Here is an 11,530-nt window from a genome sequence, read left to right on the forward strand (position 1 = left end):
GAATGTAATTAATAGAAAGATGATTGGTAGAGTAGTAGAACGTAAGGCAGGAGTTGGTGGTGATTATGAGCTATATTAGAAAACTTTTCTACCAATGGCAATAAGCAAGGTTGGAAGTACTTATTTGAGGGCATAACATTTAAGCACTAGGATACAAGATCCCATAAATAAAAGTGAGGTACTACTACACTACCACCATCCTTTTCTACGCCTTTGCTTGTGGGCACTTTGCATTACCCAATTTGATATTTCTCACTTTTCACTTCCTCCCAATAACATGCACACTACTTCTAGTCAATGAGACAGCGACATAACACAAATACAACTTCTCATCAAATACATGTCTCAAGCTTTTAAGTTTTTTCTTATTAATTTAAAAACTTATTTAAGATTTCATGCTGAATAAATAATATTAATAAAAGAATAATAGTTAAATAGCATATAAAATAATATACAAATAAAAAGAATATCCCGTAATATTCTTTTTATAGGTTATAGGTTTCAGTAATATTGTTTAACAATAACAAATTTAAATTTAGTATTGTAAAGAAAATGACAAATATTTTTAAAGAAAAAAATAAAAATGACATTGTATTTAGAATTTTTTTTGAAAAATACTTTTTTCTATACTAATTATATTTTATTCATTTGTTATGAACCAAATTTTGACTGATTATCTAAAAAGTCAGTTCTTTTTAATTTGAACAGAGCATAATCAATCCACTGGTTCTTCAGTTCATCCTTTAGCAGTCTTGTCTGGTTAATTTAAAGCAATTCTTTTTGTTAAAATTCGAAATCGAATAATTTAAAGCAATTATGATTTTGAAAATTCTAATTCCAATAATTTAAAGCAACCTGAACCCTAAACCCAAACTGATCCCTTCAAGTATAAAAGGCCAGTGTGTCTAAATGCCTTATCACTTATTCTGCAGTTCAAAATATATCTTCATAGTGAGAATTGCAGAGTCTAAATTGGAAACAAAATGTCTTACCAGCTGTCATGTGTTGTGTGCGTACCCCGTGCAATTTGGGTTCAACCTAACACAAATCATAGCAGGTGACTATCTGTTATAATAACTAGGCCATTAGAATAAACATCTTTATACTAATATTTTCATTGCTTAATCAAATTATGCACCTACTTATTCATCTTATATATTTTGTAATTTGTAGTTCCAAGTCTGACAGAGCACAGAGAATTGGTGAGTTTAGAGGAATACTCTGCACATGTAGCAATTTTATACATCACTATTAAAGTCTTACCATGCCTCTGAAAAACTATATAGCTAGTTAATTTGGATTTTTGACATTTTTGTTGATGTTGCTTTATTCAAACTCACATTCTGTACCGATATAGAGTATCTCACAAAAATCCCTCGGAGTGTCAACTTGGAGAGCCTGCAGAATGGCTATTTGTTTCCTGAGGTCAGTGAGTTTTGAATTTTCCTGCCTCTTATTCTGGCTTCGTTTAAAACTGTTATTTCTTACCACTTTAAGATATTAGACAAGTTTCAGCAAGCAGATAATTAAAGACTTGCTGTTTAATAAGTTGAGTTCTGTATATATAAACTTCTTCAGCAATACTTACACAACAAAACTAGTTTATGCGGTTTTGGAAAAAATTCAAAAGGAGAATGCCTAAGAAAAATAAGAAGGGAAGTTAAATTTTGACTGATGAAAGAAGTTTATATTTTTTTTTCTTCTAAAGGCTTACAACAACTTCATATAAACAAGGTTGAGTTGTTCTACCATTAGCTTCGCGGCAACTTTTGGGTTCTATTTTCAATTATTATGTAGCTTTGTTGTCTTATTACCTAATTATATAGTATTCTTAAACAGATATCCATGCGAGAGTCTGATTATGCTCAAAGGAATCCACATGCAAGATTGATAAGACTTGGAATTGGGGATACCACACAGCCAATACCAGACATCATAACTTCAGCTATGGCAGAGGTAATAGTTAGACTAAAGGGGTCAATATATTTATTCTTTTCATCCACTTAATAGAAGGAACTTGGAAAGGGATTGACATGATCTTTTAATAAAGGTTTGCTTTCTGAATTACATGCATCAGTAACCTTCTCTATAGAAAATGATTCATAGATCGCAAGAGGCATAGTTCTACTTTTCAACAAGTCCAACGTGAGAATAGATGTATCATGTCTTCTCTTTTCTACACTTTACACACAAACTGCTAAATATAGAGGACCTGGAGCCTGAATCAACTTGCACATATCAGGAAATTAGTATGATCCTGCATCAACATTACCATTTGACTCATGACAACATATAAATTTTCCAAAGAAGTTCTTGTATCAGGGGAAGCTTTCCCTTCGTATGCATATCCCTTAATTCATCTGATACATAAGCAAAGGTTGGTTAAAAAAAAGACACTTGCCAAATTTTCTTTAACCCGGTAGATTAACTACACAGCAATGAACAGTTTGAGAGATTTAGGACAAAAAATGTTAAAGTGGAGTCAAGTTGATATGCAGTGAATCAAAGAGAAAAGAGATAATAAGAGAACGAAATGTATAATATATTGTTTTTGCAGCAAGCATTGGCTCTATCCACAGCACAAGGCTATAAGGGTTATGGACCTGAGCAAGGCAACAGGGTAAAGTGCCACTGCTTATTTCTGGTTTGATTAAATATTCCCGCTAATCCGTGTGCTGTTGGAATTCGTGCTCACAAAAATTCATGGAATTTTCAGGAGCTAAGAAGGGCAATAGCAGAAACACTTTACCAAGATATGCAAGTGAAAGAAAATGAGATTTTTGTGTCTGATGGTGCACAGTGCGACATTTCTCGTGTTCAGGTAAGGGACCTCGTTTTATAGATTGATGAGGGTCTGGATTACAAGAAAGAAAAAAATTGAAGGACACTTATTGTTTATATTTCACCAATTAAAATATAATGATTACTGTTTTTGCATGTAGATGCTTCTGGACGCTAGTTTGTCAATAGCGTTGCAGGATCCAACTTTTCCGGTAATTATTACTTTTGGATCCATGTTGAACTTTGATGAGAAAATAAGAAGTATTCTTAAGGAATGAAGTGGTGGATGATGACAGGGATACGCAGATTCCAGCGTGATTGTTGGTAGGGCTGGAAGGTTGAATGCAGGGAATGGAAAATACAAAAAGATTGTGTACATGGAGTGTGTAGCTGAGAATAATTTCTTTCCAAACCTATCAAGAACTCCAAGGACTGATTTGATTTTCTTTTGTTCTCCAAACAATCCAACTGGTAGTGCTGCGTCTCGGCAGCAACTTGAGCAACTCGTGGAGTTTGCAAAAGCGAATGGGTCTATCATCATTTATGATTCTGCTTATGCGGCTTACATTTCTGATGAAAGTCCCAAATCAATTTTTGAAATTCCTGGAGCCAAAGAGGTGTGAAAGGTTAATCTTTTTATTACAATCATTGAGACTTGTGAAGAGGTATGAGACGTGGGAGTTTTTGTGTGCAGGTGGCAATTGAAATTTCCTCATTTTCAAAGTTTGCTGGTTTCACTGGTGTGAGGCTAGGGTGGACAGTTGTGCCAGAAGAGTTGTTGTATGCTAATGGTTATCCCGTCATAAGGGATTATGATCGCATTGTTTGCACCTGCTTCAATGGTGCATCCAATATTGTTCAAGCTGGTGGACTTGCTTGCCTTTCTCCACAAGGATTTCAGGCACAATCATTGCACATTTTCCTTCTCTTTTAACCTTACATCAAAAGTGAACTTATCATGAATGGGTTTTTTCTATAAAAGTAGTGAAATTTTGTTTTGTAAGTTACCAATTTAGGTAAAAAAAAGTTTAACCAAAAATAGTAAGTTATATACCATGTGGAAGACTTTAGAACGAAAGTCTTTATAACTTTACAATTTCAATTTCAGTGTAAAACAATATAATTAGAATTAACTGTGATCTGATTTACTTAAGATTAATTTTAGAAAGTTATAAAGTGTTATAATATGAAGCTTCTATTTAATAAAATTGTATTGGGTTTTTCAACGTGTGCGTTTTTTATTAAACTTATCTGATTTTGTGAAGGTGTGCGTTTTTCAGGCATTGAAAAGAACGATGGGATACTACATGGAAAATGCGAAGATACTTGTTGAGACGTTTGAGTCAATGGGTCTAAAGGTGTATGGGGGCAAAAATGGGCCTTATGTATGGGTTCATTTTCCAGGGTTGAGTTCATGGCAAGTCTTCAACCAATTTCTTGAGAAAGCAGCCATTGTCACTGTCCCTGGCATTGGCTTTGGTCCCGCAGGCGAGGGCTATATTCGAGTTAGTGCTTTTTCTCACAGAGAATCTATTTTGGAAGCTTCAAGGAGATTCACCAAACTAATATAAAATATCAATTATATATATATACAGTCTTCACCATTTTCGGCTTACACACTCTTCGTATATGGAAAATAATGTTCCCCCACAGTACAAAGATATTGATTCTGGTGTCATAACATAATCAATTATTTTAGATACTGTTATATACTAATTGATTATAGTAACATAACATAATTAATTATACTATACAATATCATAGAAATAGTAAACAATATTAGAATAATAATAACAAAATCATAAAATAATAATAATAATAATAAGATATTAATTAAAATTAATAATATTAATAATAATAATAATAATAATAATTGAAATAATATCAATAATAATAATAAACTATAATTTAATATTTAATTAAAATTAATTTTATAATTTTATAAATATATTATTTTATATTTTCTTTTAACTTATTATATAGTCAAATCATAATGAAACTTTCTCCTCATTTCTCTTAACTTTTCATTATTTATCTAAACAATCTCATTTTTCCTACTCTTTCTTTTATTTCTTTCATTTTTCACTCCTCGAATTCACTCCCTATAATTCAAACACAAATAAATAAGTTAATAAATATATTTGCATACTCAATAGCTTTATTTTGATCAAATATTAATTTCTTACTTTCTTATTGTTATAAAAAATTATTATCCATAAAAAAAACATTTAATTTGTGATTTATATACTTAATCAATACCACATGGATATCAAAATTATTTTAGTGTAATATATAAATTAAATATGTGATCAGTTTATTTTTTTGTTTTACGGCCTAAATTAACTTTGTATCCTAGGATATTTGCATTATAAATGATGAATTGTATTTACGTGAAACTTTGATCCTAAAATGATAAAGTTGAAATTGTATGAACAAGTTTAAACACGCAAATTGGTTTTTAGGTGTTGTTTGGATTAAATATTTCGTTGGTTAGGGTGAAAGGAATTCAATAAATCTTTTCACTAAACAAAAATTTAATTTGAATATATTAAATAAGTATAAAAAGCTTGCTTCAAAAATGAGAGAAAGGAAATGTAAGAGACAAGGAAACACTTACATTGTGAAATTGAAATGGAGTTAGAAAATAGACAAGCAAGAAAGTGAAAGAAGAGACTTATGTGGAATGAAGAATGTAAATGTATCATCACTTGGAGAGATGCTCAATATGAGAGATGATAGAGTTGTCACTTGAATCAATGAAAAAAGAGAAGACTCGGAAAGAAAACCCTTCTACTCAATTTATCTAGAGTAACACCACTTTCATTCAAAATTAATGTATCTCTATAAATTGTGAGAGAACCTACTTATAAGATACATGATCCTAACTTTGGATTCAACATTAATGTTTCTTTATAAATGGTGAGAGAGCCTACTTATAAGCTACATGATCACGACTTTAGAATTGAGATTCAAATTAAATTGACGTGTGTGCTCTACTTGAAAATTGGCATGTAATAGAATCTATGTCATGTGCCTTCATTTGCTTGATTTACACATCATGTGTTACATGTTCTTCATGTGCACCTTCTAGACTCCTTGGAGTGGTATGACTGATCATGTGATCATATGAGCTTGGAATGAGGCCTAAATCAAAGGCAGATGCAAAAAGAAAAGGCCTACCTAAGTCCAGGGTTCTATTTACAAAGCAACCTATTCTACAAAAATACAAAAATAAAGAAAATAGTTGATGATCAGGCTCATGCATTTGTTAGATACTCCTTGAGAGGCATAAGTCCTTGGTTTTGATATAGATGACCATGTACTTGATTATGTGTCATGCTCCTGGTAACCCTCCTAGGGGGCTTAAATCCTTGGTCATGTGGTATTGACTCACTCATGCATTCATCATCCTTCCTAGGTTCCAGAGAATCCATCCAGAAATTGTTAACACAAGCATTAAAAGGAGTTAGATTGCTCACATTAAAAGAATTACTTCCCATACAAGATGACGAAAGATCTAACTCATTTATTATTGTTAGTCCTCTTGATGTCTTGAAAAAGTTCATCTCTTCTAAGTAAGATTTTGGACTTCCTTTAAGTAGAAAAATAATCCTTCCTCAAATCTTTAATGTTCAAATCTTTAAGTTGAAAACTCATTTGCTTACAAATCTTTGACGATCAAATCTTTGATAAAATAAAATTTATCAAATTTATCTTTGCACAATACAAAGTCAAGGTCAGAAATGAGAAAAAGGTCAAGAGAAGTGTTGATCTAATTCGACAAGTGTACCGAGTTAAAAGTACTAATTTGTTTTAAAAGACGGATATTGAACCCACAAGGAATAACTCTATTAAAATATCAATGTGTAGCATTTACTAGATATTGAAATGTGTGTTGTAAATTAATTTAAGGTATATGAGTATTGTTTAAATAGAATTTGCTTGTAATTTAAGTAAAAAACAAAGTAAATGATTATGAAAAGTTGATTGATAGGATTGGGATTGAAGTTAATCTTTCTCGCTCGTTTGTATTTTGGTAAATAAAAACATACAACATTCTTGCTTAATTGATATTGATGCAATAAAAAGAGTTATTCATATTGATTCATCACATATGAAATTTTTAAGATCATCTCCTAAACATTGATTCCTCAACTATTTAGCAAAAGTTCTTATCATTAAGAAAAGATGTTATAAAACATTTGATATATAATAATCTATTCCTAAGATTAAAACACATCAAGTATTTCCATTTAAGTCAGATCATCATAAATACTTCCTACTCAATTCCAAAGATCTAAATAAGAATAAAAATTCAAGCTTTAAGAATAAAATGAAAATAACAATATCAAATAAAAGCATAATGTTATAGATAAATATCACATCAATATATAGGTGTTTGAAACGATTGCATTTAATCCCAAAGAAAAAGAATTAGCCACTCACGGTAGCCATTACATGTACCAAAAGATGGTTGAAAGAAAAAGATCCAGAGCGTTTCTCCTTTATGGCTATCTCCTAAGGTTTGCTTCCTCCTTCTCTTTCTCTCTGTTTTCCTCCCTTATTTAACCTAATTGGGTTTGGGCTAAGTGACATCTCTATTCATAATATATCCCTTTACTTCATCTCTCCTTAAATTCTTGAAAATAACACAAAATTGAGAATTAATAATTCTATTAATTTCATAACTCCAAAATATATTATTAAATTCTATTTTTTCAAATTAGGGTTGAGTCATAACTTAATCAACAATTAAAATAAATAAATGTCTAACTCTTTGCATGAAATTTCACTAAATAATGACACATATCAAGAAGTAATGAGGTAGAACCCATAAACTATTTCAAAAGAAGTGTGGGATATAGTAGAATTAACTAGGCAAATATAAATAAACTCAATGTGAGTTAAAAAAAATTTCACGCACTTGATGGTTCCAAAAAACTAAGGCATTATAAGAGTTGAGATAAAGTTTTACTGACCATCAGTTTGAGAATGTCAAGTAGTATAAAAGAGAAGTTTGGAGTCAAGTTTTTCCCAATTTTTTTACTTAAGAACTTAGAATCTTTGTCTAACACGATACTTCTATAAAGCCCATGAACTTGAAAACTTCTTAGAGGAAGACATTGACGTTATTATAGGTGGTACCTACTTTGTGGCAGGTTCACCACCCACTACTAGTAAATCATTAAATAGAAACAAATATTAGAAAACAAAAATAATTAGTTACTATATTGACTAAATTAGATATTATTTTATAAGATAAATAAATTATTGGTATCTAAATTAGTTTCTATTATTAATAAATAGTTTCTAAATTGGTATCTAATTAGCTACCAATTATTTAGAAACTATTTATCAATAATAGAAACTAATATAGATACAAATATTTTTTTTAGTCGCTAGAATAGTATCTAATTTAGTCAATGTAGCAACTAATTATTTTTTGCCTCTAAAATTAGTTTCTATTTAATGATTTTCTTGTAGTGACCACAAAGATAGATTTCATTTTCTTGGACGCCCTAAGACGAAACTCATAGAAATATCAATCCAAGGCAAGTTAAGGATGAAAATATGGGTATAGAGACAATGACGTTACACTTTAGACTTGACCTTCCTACGTGATAAGTGTCTAATTTAAGTAATATTTCATATTAAAATATGGGCACTTATGAGTATTAATTGGTAATTTACATATAAAATAATCTCTAATTTATGAATTTATACATTTTTACCTATTTTATGATCTTTATTTGAATAAGAACATTTTATTCCCAAATTTGGTGTTAATTTCAGGTTTTTAGGGAAGAATGGAGATGACTGAGCTAAAAGAGGAATAATATAAGCTAAAAGGAGAAAACCGGAAGGTCCCAGAACGCACAAAAAGATCAAAAAGTCCAACTCAACAACGGACTTGCTTGAGCGAGAATGCTCCAGTGAAGTTTTCGGAAATCAACGCCTTTCTCGCTCAAGTGAGAATGCGTCAGACAAATAGGGAAATTTTATATTTTTATCGGTAAGTCCATAAGCGTGACGAAGGAAGTCACCTAACCCTAGTAAATTAGGTTAAACAGGGGGCTAGGGGTTCAACCCTAGTGTGCACGATTGGGAGAGAAACACCATTGAGTGAATTGTAATCCAATTGGGAGAATAGATGCATGGCTAATTCTACCCTTTAGGATCATAAGTAATTTGTTCAAACTATTATATATTGAGGTGATCTCTGAACATAATATTTTGTTCTTGGTTGATTATTTGTATTATTGTTTTGCTTCTAATTCTTGATATAGAATCTTAAATCTGACTGGAAAGTATTTTTTGGGTTCTTATCTAATCAATAATACTTGACATGTTAGGAATAGACTTTGAAATGTTAATTGCTATCAACGTCTGATCTTAATACTAATTTGTTTTTATAAATATGCGAGGAATCGATATTTAGGAGCATCTTAAGAATTTTATATGTGAGGAATCGATATAAATAATTGTTATACGGGTATCAATATCAATCAAAGGACATAATATTATCAGGCTAATCTAAATAGAAAAGAGTGAGAAAGATGAAACTCAATCCCTATTTTCCCAATTGAAACAACAACTCTTTGTCTTGTTTTCTTATTAACCATTGCCATCACAACAAATTCCAACAATATTCTGGTTTTATATTTAGCGAATCTTGTACTTAATTTTTCAACTGTTCCTTGTGGGATCGATATCCGTCCTTGGGAACAAATTATTACTTCTGACAACGCGGTGCCCTTGCCGTAAAAAGTCATCGACATGCGAAGCATTTGTCACAAAATTGTTGTACATGTTTCCTCATGTAACACCAGAAGATATGTTTATGGAAGGTTTCTAAAGTTTTAGTGACCCCAAAATGACATATCAACTCTCCTTCATGAGTCTTTTTCTAAGAGATTGTTTCTAAGAGCCCTTGGATACAAAGTTTCTTATTTTTTAAAATAAACTTGTTTTGTAAGAAGAAATCTTTGTATTTTAAAATAAACTTGCTTTGTAAGAAGAAATCTTTGTATGCCCCCTTTCAACACTCTTGAGAGATAGTGTAGAAATCAAGATTTTCTCTATAAAGCTCTTTTATGTGTTTAAATCCTAAAAAAATTATTCTTAAAGTTTTTAATAAGGCATGTCTTCTTGAAAGAGCATCAACAAAATTATTAGCCTTAACTTGGTTGTTTTTTTTATCACACAAGAGAATTGTTCAATAAACTCTACTCATTTGACATGTCTTTTGTTTGTGGATCACAAACTCTTTATCAAAAAGGTAGTGTTGAAAATTTTGTAAGACTCTAACAAGAGCCTACAATTCTTTGTCATAGGTAGAGTACTTGAGATGACTTCAATTTCTAATTTTATTAAGTTTTTGGATGACTCTTTCGAAGGAGAACAATCCTAACACCTATGTTGGAGGCATCACATTCAATTTCAAATGATTTAGTAAAGTTTGATAGTTATAAATCTACATTGATCAATTTTTTCTCAACTTCATCAAACACTTTGGCTTGCTCTTTACCCATTTAAGCACTACATCCTTCTTTACTATGTCAATAATATTTAAATCTTTAATGAATCTTCTATATAAATGTGTCAACCCATGAAAACTTCGTACCTCACTTACAATTTTATTGTTAAAATCTTTTCTTGACCCACATGGACACCTTTATAAATGATTACAAATTCTTCTAAGACAACATGGTCTATAGCGAAGACATATTTTTCTGAATTCACAAACAAAACTCTTATCTAAGGGTTTTTAGAACACTTCTCATATGACTCTTGTGGTCTTCCATGTTCAAGTTGTATATTAAGACATCATCAAAATAAAAAACTAAAAACTTGTCTATGAAAAGCGTCATCATATTATGCATAATTTGAATGAAGGTGCTATGAGTATTGGTTAGGCAAAGGGGTATGAACAACATTCATCACTAGAAGAAAATCATCAAATAAAAATTAATTTTATAGACAAAAAATAATTAACTACTATATTTATTAAATTAGATATTATTTTAGAGACTAAAAAAATTATTGGTATCTAAATTAGTTTCTATTATTGATAGTTAGTTTTTAATTATCTACCAAGATTTTAGCTACTAACTTTATCGAATTATATAAATTTTCTACACATTAAAATTTTCTTTAAATTTTTTTATATATTTTTAAATACTTTCTTTGAAAATTACTTTAAATTAAAATTTTCTAGGCAATATATTATTATATTTTTAAATTTAAATCAACAAACTTCATCACTCAATCCTTTTCTTAACAAGTTGGCAATTCATTTTTCTTATTCTATAAATTAATCCATTTATCATCATGATTAAGATATATATGTAGACCTAGTGGTTTTAAATTGAATTGTTAATCACGCTTATCCTCTTCAAATATATAAAAATAAACAAACATTCAAACATTTTTATGATGTCCAATAAGATGGATCGATGCTTACGTGGTTAAAGAATTTTTCTGTAAGATGATGAAGTAAACAGAAACATTCTTAATTTGCATTGTTGTTGCTTCTCCACACGCATAAAAACAGTGTAAATAAGGATCCAAACACTGTTAAGTTAGCTAAGTAAGCACTCGTAGAATTGACTTCTATTCACAGCTGAAAACTTTCTGTATATTTCGGAACCAGAAGTGTAATCGGCACATTCCTAAGTCACTTTACACGGTTAAACAAGACACATACCACTTAGTTTCGCACTAATTGGATATTAGCAAGTGGATCCGC

At 30.5% G+C, this 11,530-nt stretch overlaps 1 protein-coding gene across 1 annotated transcript; it reads left to right on the top strand.

Moving 5' to 3' along the window:
* The first annotated feature begins 706 nt into the window (after window positions 1–706).
* On the top strand, window positions 707–4,396 carry LOC137826581 (probable LL-diaminopimelate aminotransferase, chloroplastic). The gene is made up of 10 exons (XM_068632593.1): window positions 707–1,057; window positions 1,174–1,202; window positions 1,358–1,425; window positions 1,840–1,956; window positions 2,558–2,620; window positions 2,717–2,821; window positions 2,943–2,993; window positions 3,078–3,398; window positions 3,476–3,682; window positions 4,062–4,396. Exons 1-10 carry the CDS (start codon window positions 984–986, stop codon window positions 4,350–4,352), a joined length of 1,326 nt encoding a protein of 441 aa, XP_068488694.1. The 5' UTR covers window positions 707–983; the 3' UTR covers window positions 4,353–4,396.
* Window positions 4,397–11,530: the final 7,134 nt, after the last annotated feature.

The sequence above is a fragment of the Phaseolus vulgaris genome, chromosome 8 (assembly GCF_000499845.2).
Source record: "Phaseolus vulgaris cultivar G19833 chromosome 8, P. vulgaris v2.0, whole genome shotgun sequence".
NCBI classification, from domain to species: Eukaryota; Viridiplantae; Streptophyta; class Magnoliopsida; order Fabales; family Fabaceae; genus Phaseolus; species Phaseolus vulgaris.